The sequence below is a fragment of the Tinamus guttatus genome, unplaced genomic scaffold, assembly GCF_059628265.1.
Source record: "Tinamus guttatus ecotype Peru unplaced genomic scaffold, ASM5962826v1 Tinamus_guttatus_pri_ptg000242l, whole genome shotgun sequence".
Lineage (NCBI taxonomy): Eukaryota > Metazoa > Chordata > Aves > Tinamiformes > Tinamidae > Tinamus > Tinamus guttatus.
In genome coordinates this window covers 5241179-5264031 of record NW_028288776.1, presented here as the reverse complement: position 1 = coordinate 5264031, position 22853 = coordinate 5241179, and the positions used below count along the sequence as shown (strand labels likewise).

Genomic DNA, 22853 nt, shown 5'->3' with positions numbered 1-22853 from the left:
GATTGAAAATAAGAGAAATCTTTTTTTGGGCTCTTTGTGTAGGTGGTTTTGGAAGTAACAGTGAGACAAAAGCAGCACTCTTACAAACGGGTTTATTTTTATAAGTGTTGTCAAGCTGCGAATTTGGCTGGACTGGCATTCTCTCCTCGCATTTCTCATCTTCTCTTGCCAGAAATCTACCAGAACCACTTAATAAGGAGCAGGCTCTAACCCATTAGACAGATGGCATTAATTGTATTGGAGTTGTGTGCCTTGACCGCACTATTGCAGGTTCTCAGACTGCTCCTTCAGGCGCCAGAAGGCAGCCATGTATCTCGTGATCTCCGTGCTGCGGCGTGGGAAGTGCAGTCTGCAGTCAGTGCGGTCCACGTGAATCTGGGGTGGGGAAAAACACCATAGCTAAAGCACATGACTACTCATGCTATCATGTGTAGTAGTATTCCCGCCTGAGAAAAATAATGCATGGTGTTCACTGCTGCTAAGAAATGCCCAAATCACTGCAGAACAAGGTACTACTAATTTTAATTATGGTAGTAGCACTTGGTGAAAAAGGAAACAGTATTTCTTAAAAATTCACTTTAAAAGCAGTCATGTTGAAAACAGTTATCATGAATCCTGTCTTCTAAAATACAGCTCAGTTTCCTGCACTCAGTTTTAATTGCTTCTTTCCTGCCTGAAAATATAACAGCCACTATCTAAAGGCTTAAACGGAGTGGGCTGATTCTAGTCTTGTCAACAGTAACAAGTTTACCTGAAGTCTGATATGAGAAGTTGTGAAAATATCCTTATTTACAGTTTTCTTCATAACAAGCCAGCATTAGTCAGGCTTCTGTGCCCTTCCTGGAAGCATTAACTTATCTATAAAATCAGTCATGGTATTAATTTGTCAGATATGATCAATGTTTTAGCTTTAACTGATAATAAGATTCCTTTTCCTCCTAGTTATTTCCCCTTCCACAAGTGAATCCTCATATATTTTGCCTGGGGTGTATTTAGCTGATTATTAAATTTCTGGTTCTGCTTTAAATTTTTCTGAAAGATAAAGCACAGTTGCAAACTTCTCGCAATACTTATGTATAACACTTCATACTGCTCATTATTTCTTCTTGCTGCGTAATTTCGTAAACAAGTGAGAACACTTGGTGTTTGGATAGATGCTTGGACTGACTGTCACTGGTGGCATTTTGCCTTCAAGTTGTCTGCTGTTTTTATGTTCAAAACCTATGCAAGTCCTCAAAGACTAAACATTAAAAGCTTGCTGTCCATGAACAATTCTACTCTTCCCTAGTTGTTCCTGTTTTCTATCTTTGTCACATAGTTTTTTGGCACAAATGTCTTTTATTGTGATGGACTGAACCACTCTGAATTGTGCAGCTGGATCCTTAAGCACTCAACTCACCAAAGGTGTTGTGTTCCAGCCAATTTCCTGGCTTTCAGTTTGTGGCTCTGAGTATTTCTTGGTTGGCTCCAGTGCTGCGTGGTGAATGAGATTCAGGAACTTGGCTGTTGGTTTGAGACAAGACACAAACGCAGGAAAAGATGTTTAAAAAGCATCAAAGGCCAAACCTTTGTTTGAGGCAACTCCTCTGCTTCTGGAAGTGACCTTCCACAAGACGACAGAGTGACATTTCTATTCAAATTTATCCTGACAGAGCTTCAGAATTTGTGCTTCTTTGCTGGCTTGTTGATTTTCTCGTCCTTGTCTACTATACTGTAATATCTTCTTCTTATGCCATAACTAATACCACAATCCACACTAGCTGTAATCCTTCCTCATGTGCCCAAGACCTGTTCTTCCTATTGTAGATTTTTTTCCCCTGGGTGAAGCTTGTGTTCTCAAGCAAAACTTTAAGGCCCCATGAATCCAGGCTTATACTGATCAATAAATGTAATGGGCGGGATCTGAAATGGGGAAAAATGCCTTACCTAAATATATTTTATTAAATATATTTCATATTCTTACCCTGTCAGGGGGCTTCTGTGTTGTCAGCTTTTGGTCTTAGTTATGGGACATTCCCTTAATTAATGACCACAGGGGTTGCTCAGGGGCTCTTACCATCTGCAGGCTCCTCTATATTGTCGTGCCAAGCCATGGGCTTCCTGGTGATCATGTGAACTGCAGCGAAAGGAGGGATGTGAACGGCCTTGATTAGCACCACAGCTCGGAAAGGCGGCATTTTTCAGGGCAAACGTGGGATTTTTGGGGGCATGGGGGGGGGGTGAGAGGAATTTCTTCCGCATCTCGGGCCCCGCCAGCACCCCCCGGTGGCGGGGCTCACCGGGCCGGAGCGGGTTCACGCCGTACTCCGTGTGCAGCCGCTGGCAGCGCAGCTCCCGCCGCACGCGCTCGCGGAAGATCCGCTCCTGCTGCACCGCGTCCGCCGCCTCCTTCTCGCCGCGCCGCGCCGCCATGGCCGCGCGTCTCTCGGCAACGGCCCACGCGGGCGCTCATTGGCCGAGCCCCTCCGGGGGCCGTTTCACCGCCTCGCCTCCTATTGGCCGCCGAGTTAAATCCCCGCGGGCGCTGATTGGCCGCCGGGCGGTTTGAATTGTCGGTGCCCGGGAGCACGTGGAGCCGCGCGGGGGGATGCGGAGCCGCGCGGAGGGAACATGGAGGGCGCGGGGCTGCGCTGCACCGTGACCCTGGAGCAGCCGCTGCCCGGCGCGGGGGCGCCGCGGCGCCGCGTGCTGCGGGACGCGCTCGTGCAGCTGGGCCGCAACGAGCTGCGCGAGCCGGTGCTGCGGGTCATCGGCGGCGGCGGTAACGCGGCGCCGCTGAGCTTCGCGCTGGGCGGCGAGGGGGCCGGGCGGCTCTTCACGCGCTTCGCGGGCGAGGGCCGCGCCGCGGTGCGGCTGGGCCCCGGCGGCGCCCAGCTGCTGCTCTCCAACTGCCCGCCCGCCGCGCTGCGCCCCTTCCTGCGCCTGCTGCGCCACAAGCTGGCGGCCCCCGCGGGCCTCCCGCGCCCGCGGCAGCGCCCGCCGCCCGCCTTCACCGCCATGAGCCCGCTGCAGGAGCGCGGCCCGCCCCGCCGCCCCGCGCAGGTGAGTGCGCGGCCGCTCGGCCCCGCGCGCTGCGGCCGGCCCGGCCCTCACCCGCGTGCCGCGTCCCGCAGGTGCCCGGCGAGGCGCGGCGGTCCCCGGCGCGGCTCTCGGCGGAGCAGGACGCGGTGCTGGGCGCGGTGCTGAGCGGCAAGAGCGTCTTCTTCACCGGCTGCGCGGGTAGGCTCCGCTCCCGCCGCTCGCGGGACCTGCCGCACGCTGCGGGGAGGCCGCCGCGCTACAAGGGTCTTCTCTGCTCCCCTGCAAGGCACCGGCAAGTCCTACCTGCTGAAGCGCATCGTGGGCTCCCTGCCGCCCAAGAGCACCTACGCCACGGCTAGCACCGGCGTGGCCGCCTGCCACGTCGGCGGCACCACGCTGCACGCCTTCGCGGGTAACGCGCTGCCGCGGGAGCGCCGTGGGGCGCACAGAGCACCCTCCCTTCCCAAGCGTGCGGGAGGGACGTGAGCTTCACCCTCTTCTCTCCTCCCAGGGATCGGCTCTGGGAAGGCACCGCTGGAGCAGTGTGTCCAGCTGGCTGAGAGACCTGGCGTGCGTCAGCACTGGCTAGCCTGCCAGCACCTTGTCATCGATGAGATCTCCATGGTGGATGGCAAGTTCTTTGACAAGCTGGAGGCTGTGGCCAGGTGAGTGACTGTCAGGTCAAGCAATTCCAACAGAAATTACTTTTTACGAGTTTCTAGGTTGCTTTCTTCCTTTTCTGATGTGAAGGGATACAAGGTAACCACTGGCATAGGCGTGGAATGAAGTCCAAGATCATGGTTAGTACCTGGGCAGATCTCTCTATTTTGAGTTTATGATCTTGTCTCACATCCCAGTTGTAGCTGCATGAGTTGTTGCTTCCAACTCCAGAGTCAATTGTTGTCTGCAGAACTAGACACAGACACAGATACAGAATGCCCCTGCCTAGGTGTTCTCTCTTGCTTCCCAAACTTGCTGTGTTCATACACACCCCAAGTTGGATTTCAGTTTGGGCTCCCTGTGCTTTCTGACTGTATCTCACATTATGGGAGCTTGTGCTGCAAGCTAATCTCTCTGCAGGTGGAACAGTGAAAATGCATTGCGGTGAATAGACATTAGAGGAACAGCTAGCAAAGTACCAGGATTGGCAATGACAATTTGGGTTATGAAGATGCCCAGAAATAATGAAAAAATACTGTAGTAGCATTGCTTAATTTACAATGAAAGATGATTATCTTCAGCTCTGTCAGGTGGTGTCTTTGTATTAACAGACTATGTCTACATTCTAGAGAGCATTTTCCCTCTTTCCTCCCTTTTAGGGCAGTAAGGAAACGGGATGACCCTTTTGGAGGAATTCAGCTAATCATCTGTGGGGACTTCTTACAGCTGCCCCCAGTCTGCAAGGCCAATGAAGAAACCAAGTTCTGCTTTCAGGTACAAAACTATCCCTCAGCTCACTCTTGCATTCATTTCATATCTACCTGTTTCTTAAAAAAGGAATAATTTGCCAGGCAAAAAGCTGGAGGAAGTGCATCCAAATAAACATGGAATTGACTGAAGTGCGGAGGCAGAGCGACAAGACCTTTATCTCGCTCCTCAGTGCAGTCCGTCTAGGCAGGTGAGGAGGAACTTGGCTCTTTATCATCCCTGCTCTATTGAGGGAGCTGTGGGGAGCTGCTTGTCTGACTATAGCCACATCCCACCGAGGATGTAGATGGGGCAGGAGCCATAAATGCTTTAGTTGATGTAAATTAGTTTCATACATGCTGGTCTGATAACAAAGACACTTTCCCACTTAAAGAGTCAATCTTTGCAACTTCTTCTAAGGAATGTGATGGATGTTGAGCTGGTGATGGGAGCCTGAAAGCACAAACTTGTGCTGCTCTCCTGCTTGGTGTGGTTACTTCTGTCTAGACTTTTTAGAGATCTGGGGCTTGCTATAGCTCAACCTGGTTATTCCTAGAACCAGCTACCTGTAAACTACTGGTGCTCAAGACTGTTCAAGACTGCCCTTCTTTGCTGATTTAAGCAATAATCCCCTTTTTCTGATTACCAGGTGCACAGAGGAGGTTGCCAGTCTGTTGATGCAGACTGCCACCAACAGAGCCGAGCGGGACGGGATCCTGGCCACTCGGCTCTGCACCCATAAGGATGATGTGGAGCTAACTAATGAGAGACGCTTGCAACAGCTGCCAGGTGAATTCCTCAAAGGAAACTGCTTGCTTTATTGTTGAGCTTAGTGGATACAACGGGATTGCTACAAAGATAGGGAAGAAGTAATTGGCTGCTTTGTTTGCACAACACCACCAGTCCAAGCTGTAGATTTCAGGGGGGTTGGAGCAAAGCAGCCCATGAAAAAAATGCACTTAAAAAAAAATCCCTGTTGCTACTTCTCAATGGGTATTATGCAGGAAGTTTGTACCTTGCTATGGGGTAGGGTGAATCATTAATGCCACGCTACTCCTGGTTTTGTTTCACATCTTGGAAATATCACACTCTAACCAGGCATTGCCTGAGCTGTGGTCTCTTCTGTCTCTGCCTCCTTGTCTGGCACCAGGGTTCTTTCTTAGTCCTCTTTGGAAATCTGGTGTTTACTGCAAGTGAAGCTGGCTGTATGCTCAAAACAGTAACAGATCAGTTGCTACTAACTGACGGGCTTTGTTTGCCAAGCCTTATTGTGCTGTAGGAGAAAAGATGGAAGGAGAGGCAAGAGTGCGGAGAGGTGAGGGAAATGGCTGTGAGAAGGAAATGCTGAGATTGCTGCAAACACTTTGTAGCCTATGTTTAATGGTTGTAATTTTTCATCTCTCCTTTAACAGGAGAAGTGCACACTTTTGAGGCTTTGGACAGTGATCCAGTGCTAGTGAAATTAATTGATGCTCAGTGTCCTGTGGGTAGCAGAGTTGAGCTAAAGCTTGGAGCTCAGGTGAGTGTGTGATGGGGAGAAGGACCAGTAGACTAAGTGACATAAGGTGGGGGGAAAGAGAGAGTAGCAGAAAACATAGATCAGACCAATAGCCACATAGAACAGCAGAGCCAGACAATATAAGGCTATACTGCATATCTCCTTGGTATAGACCTTGACCCAGGCAGAGAATTTAAGCTTGTATGCATGTGCAATGGACAGTGGGGACTGTGGACTATTGATGCACATCGGCTACCAGATTCAGAAGCCTCCAGAGAAGAGAATGTGCTTATCTGGAGTCCCAGAGATTGTTGGCTGTGTAGTACTGGGTGCTCTGACTCCTAGCTGTGAGCTAATGGAGTGGAAGACTGGCAGGTGGCTTTTAGCAGCAGCACTGTTTATCTCAGGAAGCTGTTTCTTGGCTGTTCACAGGGTCTTCAGTGCTGTTAACTTCTGGGTGTTCATGGGTGAGCAATTTATTCCCTAGGTGCAAGGGGTACTAAGAGTGTGACTACAGCTGTGGGCTGAAACAGCTTGGGTGAATAGTATTCAGCTCTTCGAAATGATATACCTGGAAATCCTAAGAGAAAAGGGATGTTAGCTGGAAATTCTAAGAGGAAAAAAGAGATGTGACATGGCTTCAGACAAATCAGAGGTTGCTCTGTTGTTGGACTGTGGCCATGGTCACATCAACCCGCTGTGCTTATACTGTTTGGCCAAAAATAAATAAATAAAAAAGTAAAGTAAGCTGAAAAGGCTATAAAGCATTTGGGGGCTTCCTTTCCTTCTAGGTGATGCTGGCTAAAAACCTGGATGTGTCACAAGGGCTGGTGAACGGGGCACGAGGAGTTGTTGTAGGGTTTGAAAGTGAGCAGAAAGGTGAGTTAACTCTTGAATAATGATAATGAGTTGTTGATTGCTGTTAGTTTTCTTTACTAAGACTAATTTGACAACAAGCAGGCAGGGCTTTTCTCTGCAGCAAGAGGTTTGCGGTTCTTGTGGACTATAATGTCAAGCTCTGTATCAGCTGCAGTTATCTGCAAAGTCTGTGTTTGCCTTTTATTGTTCTCTGGTTGTGCACTCTCAGTCTCTTTTGCTGTCTGTTTAGTTGAAACAAATCTTGATATTTTTATCTCTTTCCAGAGAATAGTGCTCCTCTACCTTCATAAAGTATTTTCTCTGCATTTATACTGATAAGTTATTTTTAAATGAAGCTCTAAAATTCATAAGACTGACATGGGAAGGACAAAGAAACAGTTCTGAGGCTGTTGGTTTCCTGGCCACCGAGTGTCAGGACAACATCCCTGTTTTTCTTGTTCCTACAGGACTGCCTAAGGTGAGGTTTCTCTGTGGAGTCACACAGGTCATCAAGGTAGAGCGCTGGGTCTTCAAGGGACCATCTGGAGTTTATCTGAGTCGCCAACAGTTGCCCCTAAAACTGGCATGGGCTATTTCTATTCACAAGAGTCAGGTGGGTGTTTTCATACAGATATGACAAAGGCCACACCTCTTCTGCTGTTATTCATGTTTTTCTGCTTGTTGTGCTGGGCAGTAGCATGTCCTTAGAGTTCCCATAAAAGAGTTGGCTTCTGTGTGGTCAGTGCTGGACTGTAAAGCAGCACTGCTTCCTACCATGGGCTGATCAGAGCAGTTTCTTCTTGTTAGTCACCAGCATTTCTGGCCCTGGGGCTTCCTTTGTGTGTCTGAGAAAGCTGCAGGAGTCACAGCTGTGGCCTGTCAGACTCTCCTTTCAGTAGTGTCTTTGCCCCCCCTGCCCAGTGCAAGTAACTAGGTTCCTGCCTCTTCAGAAAACTTTTTATACTCCAATAAGTTGTTCTTAATAAAACAGAGTAAAGAGTAAAACTTTCTGCTGTGCCACTGTTTAAATCGCATCATGTTGCATATTCACTTTCCCCTTGGAGTCTCTTGGTGCAGACAGGGCTGTCTGAGCCCAGTGTGAGCTGTTTTACAGGGTCTCCCTAAAGGCTACTTGGGACTGGCTCTTCCTGCAGTTAATTATAAGGACTGGAAAAGGCAGTTTTGGGTTGGTTGTGCAGAAACTCCAGATTCCCATGTGATCGGAGACAAAGCTAGGGGACGCTTTTCTGCTAATATAACTTGGTGGAAAACGTCCCACTCCTTTCTACTGATTCCTATCTTTTAAACAGTTACTAAATTACACGCGGGACCTCCTTTCTTGCCAAGTTTATGCACTGGGGACTAAGTCTGAAAGACTCACAGAATAGGTTATTGTTGATCCAGCATGACTTTTCCTGTTCTGTAACAAACTTTTCCATGTTCCGTATAGGGCATGTCTCTAGACTGTGTGGAAATCTCTCTCTCCCGTGTCTTTGAAAGTGGCCAGGCCTATGTAGCACTTTCCCGGGCCCGTAGCCTCGCAGGTCTCCGCGTTCTGGATTTTGACCCCAAAGTTGTGCGAGCAGATCCGTCTGTGCTGCAGTTCTACAGACAGCTGAGAAATCATCAACTTCTAACTCTGGTAAATTAAAATCTCTGCTATCTAAGATGTGCAACCAGAATAAGAGATGTCTGGGCTCAAATGCATGCTTGTCTTCCTGAGCAAGGCCACTCAAATTGAAACAAGTAATAGCAGGAGAGAGGGAGGGCAATGGAGCAGCTAGCTGTTAATGTAACAAAGTACTGAAGCAGTGTCTGGATGGTGTATCACTGCTTGGCCCTCTTGGTGATGGGAAGGATTTGGAGTGCCTTGATCCTCGTCTTATTGTAAGGACCAAAGTGGAAGTAGCATACTATAAGTGTCTATTTTTTTTTAGTGTCTTTCCTGCCCCCCACCCTCTTTTCTCTCTAGGATTCTCTGCATACCCGTTCAGGAGCTGATGATGACAAGGAGAACTGAAAATACAGATGAGAATGCCACTCTGGCCTCCATGAGGCATCAGCGTAAGCTGCTATGTGACAGCAATCTCGCTGTTGAGCGTATCCAATATCATAGGAGAATTTTTTTTTTCTAATGTTTGTTTCATCCAGCTAACTCTGGACATGTAGAAGCTGTCTTGTTTCATGCCTCAAAGTTGGGAGGTTGCTGTAGCCCTTTGCTGGGCCTGCAGTCTTGAGCACTTCTGTGTATCATGGGAGTCCCGCAAAACAACTGGCTGACCGAGGATTCATCTGAAGGACCTTCCAATGGCTTTATCTTGCCTGCCTGGAGGAAATGCTGAGGTTTTTATTCTCCGCATACATAGGCAGTGAAGCTTTTCTTCAAGTATCCCAGAGCTGAGAGAGGAAAGATTGTGTTCTCTGTCTGATGGATTAGACCTGTTCACAGGAGCTGTTGACATGACAGAAGGCAGTGCTGACTACCTGGAACACCTACTTGGCTCTCTTGCAAGCAAGGAGATACCAGGAGCCAAGTTAGTGCTTCTAGTGTGCCGTGGAGCTCTTGGGCAGGATTTCTTCCTGTCATGCATCTGGAAGCAGATACTTCACAACTTCATCCAGGATCAAAGGCTGTCTCCTTATTTTTTGTATGATTATTTAAATTTCTATTATAAATTATAAGTATGCTGAATAGAATTTTTAGCTAAACTGCTGACTAGTATTTAATTTATGAAATCTGGTATCCTGACTATGATATTAGTATTTTCAGATATTCAATAATACTAATACTAAATTTGTTTTTAACCTTTTATAATATTGATGCAGAGGACTGTCAGATATGGCAAAAAAGATGCTCTCTGGAGTGACATCTGAAGGGCTAGGTAGGTACCAAGAGCATCTAGAGCAAAATAGAATGTAGAAAATAGAGCACACTGAATGATCCAGTCTAGGGAAAATTGCAAATTTCCATAATATTTATTTGTTGTCCTTATTAGCCATAATTACTGTCAAATACATCTTTTTGACAAATATTCTTCCTTTCTTCCTTTTGTTTTAAAAATAAAGTATAAAACTTACTCAATGTACAAACAATTTCAATGTCATGTTACAGACAAGATATAACTCTTGACAGGCTGTTTTGCAGTTTTATACGCTCTGAGATCTCAAAGGAGTCCAAGGTCAAAAACTACTCTCTGTAATGACCTGTTATCTGTTTTAATAGAAATGTTGTCAAAACAAAAGCTAATCTGAGTTTGTCCGGGGAATGTCAAGAGCAACCATAAAATTTTTAACAGGTGTTTTCATATGTTAAGACTTGCAAGCCTTGCACTTAACCTAAACCTTTGTGAAAGATTATCTCATTGATGCTGCTTAGGTTGGAGATTGCGACACTTATATAAAAAAGGAAGTAGGGGGTCCCCTAATTTTCTTGCCCTGGATTTTTTTAGACATCTAATCATCAGCCCACAGGTATTTCAGTACAAGCTGAAACAAGGGTTAGAGTGAGTCTCAAGCAGGAGTGCTGCATTTAGTCTTGTTTTCCCTGCAGCACAAAGAGGCTGAAGGAAGAGGGTGTTCAGAATCTCCATAGCAAGCACTGATGAGCTCAACCAGGGTGCTGGGAGCAGGAAGTCAAGTGAAAGTGGGAAAAGTAGGAGCTGAAGGTGGAGATGTGTCAGCTGAAGGCCTCTGCCAGGCACCTGAGAAGCTTAGTTGTAAGGACCATGTCCTGCTCAAGGTATGCAGAGGAGGTAGGGTGACTTATGACCATTACCAACTGTATATCCTTATTTGATACTGTTCTCTCCAAAGCCTGTGGATCTTTGTGATAACTAATGGAGATGCACCATGAGCAGAGAAAGTGGCAAGCCAACTACTGTCCTTTAGCACCTTCAAACCTCTCCAGCACCAGTTAGAGGTATAATATAATAATAGTGGTGTTGCTAGGAGTAACACTGAGGCAAAACCAGTTCAGCTTTGATGGGCACAGAAGGGTGATAAATAAAAAGGATATTCTGGCTGTGGTTTCTGCCATAGAATGAGCTTGTCAGTTCACGCTGAGGCACCAGATGGACATCCAGTCTGTTCAGAAGCCATTAGGAAGCATTGTGATGAAGCTAGTGCTGAATGTAGCCAAATAACTATAAACCTTCTTACACGTATACCAGTGCAATGAAGTAACAATAAAGGTACTCCCCAGGACAGTGACAGTCAGTAGCAGATATACAGTGCTGTCCAGGTTACAGCGTAGACAGCATTTGGAACAGAGCATGCTTCAGCAGATCTTTTTTAGAAGTCTTGAGCTGTAGTGTACTAGGATAGACTGTTTAATGGGAAAATGGGTTTTCCAGGGCATTTGAGAGCGACATAAGACAGATGCTAGATGTAAGTACATAAGATACTTTATATGATGGCAAAATGCCTCTGGAGTCATTGTGCATTGGGAGATTGCAGCCTCAATATTGGTAAAAGAGGATGGAAGAAGAAGCAACCAGAATAGAGCCTAAAGTAGGGGAGCAGATAGTGCAAAGGAAAAAGGTTTGAAGTTTGGAATGCTACCTTGTCTTTAAAAGGACATGGAGTTTACTTTTGTAAGTATGGGGGCCTGTCGTTTCATTTCTGGAGCACAGATAGAAGAAGCATGTTTTCTCTTTACATCTCGCCTCTCATTTCACAAGGAGAACTTATCTTGCTCTACTGAAACATTTACTGGAAATCAATAGTGAATTCTTTGCTTAGTGTGCTGACAGGGACGATAACTGCTTATTTCCATTCTCTTGGGTTTGGCTATAGTTTTCTTGATTATTTTGAAATAGTAAAAAGAGGTATCTCAGAATTTCAAAAACGTACTAAGTACGTTTTCTACAGCAAAAAAGCAATATATTTTCAAAATTTCTTTTGCATGTTTTGCAACAACTGAGAAAACAGCTACCTAGCAATAAATCTTTTGGTACAAAATTGGTCAGAGAATGGATTTTGCCAAGTTTTTGTTGTTATTGTTGATGATGATTTTAGAGGAATAAAAGCTAATCTGATGTTACTGAGCTCTAAAGTAGGCACCTGCTGTTCTGAGTAGGATGTCTTGTTATCTCTAAACCTTGCGGTTTCATTAAAGAGAAGATAATTGATGGTAAAAGCATAGGGAGAGGACCCATTTTGATCTTAAATGCTATGCAAATGACAACAAAGACTGTCAAAAAAAGCCATGCCTTGCCTACTTCATTTAGCTGCATAAACTTTGATAGCAAGCTGGAAGATCCTGCTATTTTCTATCAAATAAGACATGACAGATTTTCAAAGTTCAATTCAACATCTTATATGCAGAATGGAGGCTTGATTGTTTCTTTATGCTCTCTGTATCTTCTGCTAATACACTAAATATGAACAATCAGTTAGCTACCAGTAGTGTGCCAGACTTGTTTCTTAATACATGTTGGCTATGTTTTAATTTTTGCCCAGAATAGGTATTTTCACAGAGCTCCATCATAAACTCTTACAGTATAAGTACAGTCATTCCAATATTTAGGCCTTGGACCACCTCTTGAAGCTCCTTTCCTAAGGAGTTCCTTCATACCGTCCTAGGGACTGTGAAGGGCACCTGGAGCTGTACAGATGCCAGCATGAGAGAATTAATGTGCATTGCCTGAGGAGATAATAAATGTTATATGCATTGCAAATTCTTTTGACGGAGGTATCCAAGGGAGTGTGGAATTGTTTAGCTTTTTGAAGGCCTTTGTATGGAAATGAAGTACTAGCAGTACCGTAGGAACTGCCATATTGCATCAGGCCATCAATTTTGATGTCTTATTCTTGGCATTGCCTGCTGTTTTATAATCAGGTTACTTCAAGAATGGAGGGCTACTCTTCTGTAAATGCGTTCAAGTCACTCACAGGGATTACCTGTTTTGGTAAGAGGGGTAAATTCCTTTCTGTTTTCTTCAAGCAGGAATCTAGTTCCCTGAAAACTGAAGTTCCTGAAGACACTGATGCTTCCACGTAGTCACTAACAAGTATACATTATTGCCCTTGTACCCAAAGCTCTCCAGCAACTACTACTTTTGTGTGTAGCCAATTTCCTCTGCAAGAATTGGAAAAACTTTTACTTGATCCATCTTAACTATGCTAATCTTTAGTTTATCCAATATGTTCTCTGTGCATTAAATACTCCATCTGAACAACTTGATTTTCTTATCGCATCTCATATTTAAATGCATCTGTTAAAATCCTCTTTTCAGATGTTCAATGTGACTATTTTATTTCAAAGAATAAACGCATTCTCTTGAGCATTGCTGACTTCTCTTGAGGTTCAGCTGAGGCTCTAGCTACTGAGAAAGGTGGATCAGGCTTGCAGCTGAGACCCTGTATGCACAGGGCACACTAGAGAGATAGCAGCAGGACAAAGCCAACAGGGATGGCTGGTGATACATGGTCTTGAGGATGAGGAAGAAAAGGTTAGAAAATAGGTTAAGCAGTGAATCTTTCCATTGTGGCAACACGGTCTGAAATACACATTTTTACGTGTTTGCGGAGATAGTTGTTTGAGTTCTAAGCCTAGAGTTCTGTTTGTCACAAGGAGGAATTTACAATCTGAAAGAATTTACATTGTAATTTTTAGCTGATGTTTAATATAAATGTATTTAATTCTTCTTTCCTGGGCACAAAAATATCAAGCTGCTATTCACATTTTCATTGTGCTTGCTAGAAGTAAAGAGTAGGGTACTGATGTGTTTTTAGTATTTAGTGCTTGTTTAATATTTTAATGCAATAGATGCTGCAAAACGGAGGGGACCTCTTGATAGAGTTGTAGTTGGCCATGTATGTGATAATTACTAATTGAGGCTGTAGAAATCCTCTTGAATCAAGACTCTGCAATAAACTCTCATATTTATGGGTACTAAAGAGAATATATCCCACAGTAAAACACAATTTATGTTATTTATGCAGATTTAGAAATTGCTGAACAGCTAGGCAGGCAAGCCACAGGGCTGTGTGCATGGGTACCTGCTTGTGCTTTATATCCTGCAGCCACAGAACTCCTACATCCTCCATGTGCAGGGATGGCTTCTACCAGTTGGAGAACATAATAACCTTCCCTTAAATACTCCAATCAAGCACCTGACAACAGTCATCCTAAAAATCCAGCTCTCAAACATTACTGTATTTTGCACCTCTTTTTTACATTTTTTTTCACTCTCCAAAAGTATTTCTCACCTCGGGATTTTTAGAGTACTGAATTTTATTCCTTTTATTGGAGGGCAGATACAGAGAGAATTTTTTTTTTTTTTTTTTGGAGGGCTTCAACTGTTTTTCCCAGAGTCCTTGACTCTTACTGAAAGTCATTTTCTTCTATTCTTTCATCTCACTTGTATTTTTCTGTGCTTCAGGATAATTTTTAAATCAAAAAAAACTGATCCTCTGATGTACTGATCTCCTACCATTCTGCCTGGCTTCAGCTGGCACGATGAGTGCTCAGCATTACTGAAAATGAGCTTTTGTGTGTGTAAATGGCAGCATGTGTTCTTCATTAGCTCAGGCTCTGGCCCCTTTGTGTTGATCTGCTGCTTTAGTAACTTTGAACTTTCTAAGTTCAAAGATTCATTGTGATTTACTAAATCACAATTAATTTTCTCTTTGAGTTTATGACTGTATAGAAATAGCTGTATCTGGTGAGAGACAAAACAAAAGAATATACTGGTTTTGTGTCCCTATACATTTTGCCCTCTTCTTTCCTGTCACCTTCTTAAGTTAGTAACCTGAAAGAAAAATGTAAGCTACTAGAGAGAAGAAAAATATTTTGTTTTAAACTCCATTTCCTTAATGAAATGGGCTGCCTGCTACTAGTGTTTGTACAGACTCGTTGCATTTGAATTCTGAGGACTAATCTGCGGTTGAAATTTCCATGCTTGTTTTCCCCTAACATGATTATATGTCAAACCAGATATCCACCACATTTTATATTTGACCTGTAATCCAAATAGGATGTTTTCTGAATCACATTGGCTCAGCCATATAACTGCTCATATGAACAAAAATCAATGTCCCTTTGCAGAGGTCGGGTCTAGCATGTCAAGACCCTCTCTGCAGTCCTACTGTGGTCATGTAGTGAAGTTATGTGAGCTAGCAGCCATATCTGGGTCTAAGCTTTTGAGCCAGTTACACAAAATTCATTTTTTCAAGTCACTTGGTTACCAACTTAGTTTGAGAAGTTTCTTCTTGGCTGCCTCTTATAAGAATCATAGCAGGGCACAGCTGAGGAAATAGGCTGCTGTAGTCAGTGCTTTTCTGGAGGTCAGCATGACTCAGGAAACTGCACATTCAATGTAGTGACGAGTGCTGAGAGAGAAAAAGGATTCTACAGAATATGCAAAGAGATGTGGGTAAGGCATTACCATTTTACAAGGATGAAGACAACACAAATTAATGGCTATTGCTCACTGCAACTTTGACATAGTAGTTTATCTGAGTTTGGACCTTTTTCAGCCTCTCCAGAGAGTATGCAGGGCTATATTTTCTGGGACACAGAGGAGAGGCCATCAAGCCCCTGCAGTTGACTCAGGACAGATGAACTTGCTGGTCTCTCTGTAGATCTTTTAAATTGAGCATCAAACCAGTTGTCCAGTAGATCATTTCCTTACAAGAAATCTGTTCACCCAATGACAGAATTGGTATGGTAAAAATTCTCTCCCCTCTACATTTCAGGGAATTATTAAGTTGACAATTAAGAATATAAAAGCAAAGAATATAGCTTTGTATTATGAGTTGTCCTAAGGTACTTGTGAGCTTTCTACAATGAGGTATGCCTGCTATGTAAGTCTGTTTGTCTCAGCTATATTCTCTTGTAATTCAAAAGTATTGTCTCTTCAGGAGTTAGTTGTCTTGGCATGCTGCATAACTGCAGCACTTCAGTCATACAGCATAGAGGATATAAATTAACGAGATTTGACTTTTTTTTTTTTTTTTTTTTTTCAGTAAGGTATTACTGAAAGCGGAAGACTACCCCAAAATGTCTGTGGCACAATTGTTGGTAGCTGTATAAAAATACTGTGGGACGCACAAAAACTCTAATGATTAGCTATTTAGTATACACACATAAATATAATTCAGTCTCACAAAAGCTTTTCCCCATGCCACAGACAGTTAAATTATGTTGCTAACATTGCTCAGACAGAGAGATGGCACTGTAGTCCTCTATCTTTGAGTGCCAGTAAGGACAAACTGTGTAAAGGCTGGAAAAAAAACATCCTTTAATTACTATCTTATCCTTTGCATTTATCTATTCCAGCACAAGGCAGTGCCTTCTAACTGAACCAAGATAATTTCAGAATGGAATAATTATCTAGTTAAAGAAAAAGCTACAGAGCACTCAAGTTGCAGGCTGAAGTTAATGCATCAGGTATGGTGGTTACTGGCTATCTCTTGTGTTCTGTGGTAATGGTGGTAATGATAAAAAAACCTTGTCACTTTCAAAGAAATTCCTGTCATGACTGTTCTATAAAAACAACTAACTAAGCCTCCACTGTAAAAACTTATCTGTGTCTTCTGCATCTTTTCTGAATGTAGTCAAGTTTTCAGCCCTGCAGATCTGGGAGATAGTTTGTATGAAAGATGTTGAGAAAGATCCTGCTATAGAGAAGGCACAGTTGACAGAAATGGGGAAAAAGGTCTTTCCATTACTTTTTCTACATTTTTTTGTATGGATCAAGATTACCCATAAGGTAAATTAGGGGTACTTTGGCATACATTTGACTACACAGTGATTTTATGTCTTCAACTTTGTAGTCTAGAGCTTTGATGATATTCAGCACTGCAAATGCAGGCCCAGCTGCGCTAGCCCTGAGTAATACATGGCCCTAGGAACTGTCCAGGTTTGTTTAATTTGACCTAATTAGCCCATTTATTAAGAATATTCTCTTTCTATGTGTTTGGAACTCCTCTAATGTCCTTTTATATTTCCAGAGCAACATGTGAGGGAGTAAGCTGGCCTTCCTACATATAGCAAAGTTGTCTTTGCTGAACTTGAGCAGTTTCTAAACTTGAATTTGTATGTGACACTCTCACAATATCCCTAGGGAACTGGTCAGCACGTTGCATGGTCTGCAGAGTTTGATTACCTAAATTAGATTCCAATTACCCATCTTGATTTTTCTACTGCATAGTTTAAATGAAGTTAAGGTGAAATGAAGTATTGAATAGAGACCCAGCAGCTACTGCAATAAACAGATGAAATGGCTGTGTGCAAAACTAGCAGGACTGAACGAGGAAGCCAGTACCTATACAGAGAGAAGGAGAAAAGTAAAGAGAGCTTTGAGTGAGGAAGAAAAAAGGAGCTAGTTAGACCAAATTTCCAGGCTAAAGTGAACTGGAATTCAGAGATAATAGATTGAAAAGAATAAAGACCCAAAGCCATGGAGTTAGCTAGACACCTGACACTGATGTCAGATCATTATGAGAGGTAGATGCCTAATTACCTTTAAAAACTTGGCCCTTGAAATGTTATAGCAAATACTTATAGCATTTGCAGAAATTGGAAAACTTCCATAATTATTAAAGAATAAAACAGGTAGGTCTTCCAAAAATATGGCCTCTTACAACACAGCTGCAGAATGGTAATTCAGGTCCAGCCACAGCTGCCTCCTGATGACCCAGGAACTGGCATGCTGGTTTCTTTATTGCTAGGCACTTATCAAGTGTGTTGACTCTCCCTGGATATATTAGTTTAACCCAGGTGGGACTGCTGCTTTGTAAATGGATGGCCCTTCCTTCAGAGGTTGTACTGAGGAGAAAGCAAGGACTCTTCTAAAGCAACCTTATCAAGGTTGGTTCATAAGAGAAGTTGTGTGGAAGGGAGTTATGTGTAGCATTTATGTTCTTGAAGCATTGTGGGTGCTGTGTTGGCTCTGACATTGGTGTGTTTCAGAGAGCCCTTTGAAATTCGGTGGACCTTACTGTTCTAGAGTAGGTCCAAGTTTCTGTGGTTTCTGCATGTCTTTGAGCAGGTTGGATAACAGTTGTTTGTTTGTTTATTTATTTATTTATTGTTAAATTTGTTTGTGCCAGAATCCCTTTAGAGATGGTTCCGTCTTGGTGCCACTGACTTGAGGATATTTGTTGGCTGGACCTGTTTCACACTCGGTCTGTAATCTGAAGTTAACTTTTACAATAGTCAGAGCTCCAGAAGTCTTGCCTTCCAGTGAAAGCTTGCACTCTAAGAATAAGTCCTGGTAAAAACACATTAAATTCTTTCTGTTAGCTTTTGCAGTTAAAATCTAAGTATGGAGTATCTTCATATTTTTTTTTCTTTTTTCCAAGATTTGAGGATATTTCAGATTAATTTCCTCTTTATTTGCACAGGATTGGTTTTAATATGTATCATCTGCTGTTATCACAGAGAGATTTTACTCTTCCTTCTCTGCAAACAGCCAAAATAATAGCTTACATTACACTGATTCTGTGGTTGATTATTTCAGCATCAAGCTGGAAGCAAAAACTGTTTTTGTACATTTCTGCAAAAAAATGTTTCGTGCAATGAGGCTTTTACTATACTTGAACTGACATAGCCATTCTTGTAACACATCCTGCAAGTGGTATGTGGTAAGGATGTTTTTTTAAAAAAAAAAATTCTCAGTGAACAGTACTTCTGAAGAGAATGAAAGATCAATAAATACTTGTTTAGAGTTTCTGTCTCTTTTCTCCTCTACTTTTCCTCTGAGACTTTGCAAGCATATTTTGATAGAGTCTGTGATCCTGCTCACCTTGGTGTGGCCCAGGAAATTTTTGCTTTGTGTTCTAGCTATACCAGTATGAGTAAATCAAATGTGTCCAAGACTGTTCTCTGCCTCTGAAGCTGACCGTACAGCATAACCTGCATTCATAATAAACATCCATATTGAATTCTCATAACTCTCTAAAAAAAAAAAAAAGTTGGTTGGGCTGCAGGTAATATGAAAATACATAAGAAATGTCTGATTTAATTATCATTCTATAGATTTATGTAACATTTTTCAAGTATGAAAATATATAATGTTTGGATTAATCAGCTTGATTTCTTATCTTCTGTGCTCTCAAAAGGCTGCACTGTTGAATAGGCTGGAAAGGAGAGCAGCAAGGTCATAGAGGACAAGTTAGAAATCTTTGCTGACTCAGAAAAGTAATTGCAGCTTCTCACCTGGGGAGTCTTGTTAAGTATGAGCTATGAATTGCACTGCCGTAGGTTTGAATGGTATTTAAGAACTGCAGTGAGCTGTTGTACCCAACCAAGCACCATGAAGGGGAAGGGAGGTCAGTGCGTGAGCTTGGATGCATCTTAAATTTATCCGTTTAAGAAATACAGATTCTCTGAATGCTGCCACATGCAGTTATGCGCCGTAGAAAAAGTCTCTAGTACGAACTTCAGGTTCTGATTATAAGAAACTCATTCTTCAGTGTTGTTTAATGTTTCATTGCTCTCTTGTATGCTTTGGTCAGAATTTCAGCAGAGACCTCTCTATTTTTTTTTTCATGCCTTTGTTTAGTATTTTGCCTGTCTTTAAGTCCCCCAGAGCAGCAGTTTCACATTTCGCTGCAGAGCTTATCACACCGGGACACGTGCTCTGCTATTACAACATGAATGTTGCCCAAGCAGCTGACTAAACAGCAGCTGCCACTGCTCTTACTGAGGGTGTTATCGGAGCTCAGGAGTCCTCCCAGCCCTAGAAGGGTATTAATGTGCTGCTGCTGGTCAGGTGTTTGCAGGGGCACCGTGTTTATCACCCTCTAGAAGGATGGTAGCTATGCACGAGTCATTCCAGCCTGGAGCACATTCAGACCCCCGAGCAGGCTACAAGCCTAGTGATGTTTAGGGGAAAAGAATGAGTGGGATTCTTTGCTCTCATCAATGTTCTTTACAGTTGTTCTAGGCATCGTAAAAAGTAGTACTGACCAGGATCAACAGGACTCTTTTCCTGTGGTTGGCTGATTTGTTTTTGCATTCCTTCTTAAAAGTAACCCTTATCTTTCCCTGAAACAAATATTTCTTTGGGTGATTAGTTGGGGATCATACTGTGTGGAAGAATCTTGAACTTATGAGTAAAAACCAGACTGAAGTATTTTGATCATGTCTGGATATATCACGGATAATCCAAAGTGGAATATCGCAAGAAACGAGAATCTGCTAAGGGTAAAGCAGAATAATCTCCTAACTAGAGTAATGCTGTTGAGGTCAAATGACACTCTAGATGATAATCTAATTAACAGCTTTTTATACTAACAAATCCTATCAACTATACACTTAGTAAAATAAGTGGCTCTTGCACTAAGTATATTCCAGTGTTGGTGAAAATAGTCACCAGCACAGATTGAATTGCTTTGCAGGCTTGTGCAGGTAACCAGCTGCACTGCACAGCACTACTTTTCCTCCATGCCTTGAGTAGTGGTTGAAAGTAACAGGGAAAAACTCAAGTTTGGGATAAAAGGGTGGTAAATAACATTTTTTCATGATAAAAATTGGCTGTAACAGTGCAAACAAATATTAATAATCAATGTCATTTACCTTACTAAAAATACATGCACTTATTGTGAAATGGAGAATAATGTGACCACCTGGTGGGGCTTATTTTTGTAGCTTGGAGTTATGAAATCTGGCCTTTTTTGTACTGAATATTCTAATGCAGAAATTGCAGCCTGCAACAAGAAAAGGCGAATCCTGGCCTGAGCTCTGTGATCATTGTTCATTTCACTGCATCCAGTAACTAGCCCCTAAATTTAGTATCTTATGTTCCTAAGTTGTTTGTGAACTGATCCTGACTTTTGCAAACAATGGCACTGTTTTATGGCATGTTTAGTGACCTCCTTGTTTTTCTCAACAGTCCTCAGTGTTTGGTCTCTTAGTTTAATTTATCAGGATAATGTTTACTTGCACTTCAGTCATAATTAGGAAACTTTCTGCCTAATCTTGAAATAGATTTATTTAGACTTTTCTTGTAAACAGCTGCCTGTTCTGCTTGACAGAATTTTCCAGTGATTCTCACACATTATTGAAAATTCTTGTATGGCTTTAGAAACAAACTGTTAAAACATTGGAGTAAATATCTCCTAAAAGTGCTTTTGCTTTATTTAGGGCACACTTCATGCCTGAGGAATACTTGCAGAGTCAATTATTTGTCTGAAAAAGAGTTAAAACTTCATATGCAGAGAGAGCATAAATGAATACAGAAAAGATTTAAAGCTTTAAATCTCCATCTGTCTCTTGGTGAGATCTGGATGTCAATGACCACCTCTCTTGCTCCTCTTTCTCAGGTCCTTCCTCTCAGGCTTGTGAATCCAGGCCTATAGTTTCATTTTGTCTCTTGAAATTTTTATTTTTTCACTCTTTTGTGAACTATAACAAGCAAACAGTAAAGTAGAAATGCTGGCTTTATGGAGATTGTTGCTTGCTTTCCATGTGAAAGAACTTTTTTAGGATCTCTTTCCCTCTTTCCCCCCTCAAAATTGCTGTTTTTCAGAGTTTCTTAATTGAGAACATTAATGTGGTACTACCTAAGCAATTTCCAATGCCCTTTTAACTTGGCTGTTGTCAGCCATCCTTGCTCCTGCTTTGGGCTATGTGGAAGAGAAGAAATGTGGGGGAAAGAGATCAGGGGAGGAAGAATCCTGCATCTCCACCTCTGCTGCTGTTATTACAAGGAGACAGAATATCATGGTAAAACTCCAAAAGTGTTCAAAGTGAAGCAGAGAGAGTGTCTGAAATGTATTCAAGGCTAAATTCTCCTGCCCCTCTGCTGAACTTGTTTTGTATAACGATGTTTGTTTTGACTGTGCATGAGAAAAGCTTCAAGCAATGCAAATCATGGCCTTCTTCTGAAACCCAAATAGGGATAAATGGGGCATTCGGCAGGAATGGAAATGTCACTGTAGTCTCTAGTGGGTTTAAGGTGCCGTTTGTGAAAATTCACAGATTTGTTCTTGCTTACCTAAGGCTTATTCCCTAGAGGGTGTTAAAGGAAAGAGAGGTTTACTTGAGAAAAACAATTGGCATTTCTGCAAACTGGATTAGACACAAACCTGTCAGCTCCCTGCGCACAGATCCAGCCCTGATATGAGTCCATTTAACTGAGATGACAGTCAGTGGCCTGGACAGAGCTACTGTCCCCTTAGAGGAACTGCTGACATTCTGTTCTGGGGGGCTCAAAGACAGTCAAAATACTAAACAACAAGCAGAAAGAAAGAAATGCTCTTGCAGTTGAAATAATAGATAAAATTGAGATAAAACAGGAAATGACTATTTTTTCCTTTATTCTCCTGAGATATTTTAATCCTGAGTGAAATCTTATTAATTTTACAGCCCTAAGACTATAGTAACAACAACACAGGAGAGAAGGGTGACTGAAATGGCTGCTGTTTATTTTGTATTTTCAAACATCAGGGCCTAATGTGTACTGGTTGTGTTTATATAACTCTAAAATTTCTGACCAAAATGTTGGGCAGATGCTTCTCAATCCTCATTATTCTTATCAGCACTAGATAGACAAGTATTAACATCTGACTATAGACTAGCTGTATCCTCTCACAATTTTTGGCGTGAGCAACCATTCTCCATGCACCGGGACTTAGAATTTAAACTGAACTGGTCCATAAAATCCCTAGTTTACTCTTGTGCTGTCAGCTCCTCACTTCCATAAGCATTACCAAAGAAGAAGAACAAGAAGAAGAAGAAAAAAAAGAAGTCTTAAATGGACCTAAAATCATTTTTTGCTACTCGTAGGTGCTTTCTTGGAGTTGCTGAACCCTGGATGTCTGTATTGCTGTACTTTCTCCAAAAGCTGTTGCAAGTTTTAGTAAAATGGAAAGCCTGCCTCCTATTTATCTCCAAATAGAAAATGTTTTCTATACTGTGTACCACAGTATTTTGAAGAGGTAACTAAGCTATGGATTGATGACGATGTTTTCATTTTCTTCTCTTTTGATCCGATGGAGTAAATTCTCTTGACCTTAGGATCCATCATGATGGCTAATGCCTCTAAAGACTTCACAAAGAGGTTAAGTTTAATAGGAGAGCAGGGTGTCAGTTTGTACTGACCAAGAGGAGTAAAGT

At 42.6% G+C, this 22853-nt stretch overlaps 2 protein-coding genes across 2 annotated transcripts; one reads left to right on the top strand and one right to left on the bottom strand.

Moving 5' to 3' along the window:
• Window positions 1–77: 77 nt before the first annotated feature.
• On the bottom strand, window positions 78–2412 carry CFAP144 (cilia and flagella associated protein 144). Its single transcript, XM_088526096.1, has 4 exons — window positions 2280–2412; window positions 2057–2116; window positions 1400–1503; window positions 78–375 (listed from the first exon to the last, which is right to left on the bottom strand). Exons 1-4 carry the CDS (start codon window positions 2410–2412, stop codon window positions 262–264), a joined length of 411 nt encoding a protein of 136 aa, XP_088382222.1. The 3' UTR covers window positions 78–261.
• Window positions 2413–2610: 198 nt separating this feature from the next.
• Window positions 2611–8841, top strand: PIF1 (PIF1 5'-to-3' DNA helicase). Its single transcript, XM_088526095.1, has 12 exons — window positions 2611–3042; window positions 3114–3219; window positions 3308–3433; window positions 3533–3686; window positions 4341–4455; window positions 4533–4639; window positions 5078–5217; window positions 5841–5947; window positions 6718–6805; window positions 7252–7397; window positions 8235–8426; window positions 8757–8841. Exons 1-12 carry the CDS (start codon window positions 2611–2613, stop codon window positions 8802–8804), a joined length of 1761 nt encoding a protein of 586 aa, XP_088382221.1. The 3' UTR covers window positions 8805–8841.
• The last annotated feature ends 14012 nt before the right edge of the window (window positions 8842–22853 follow it).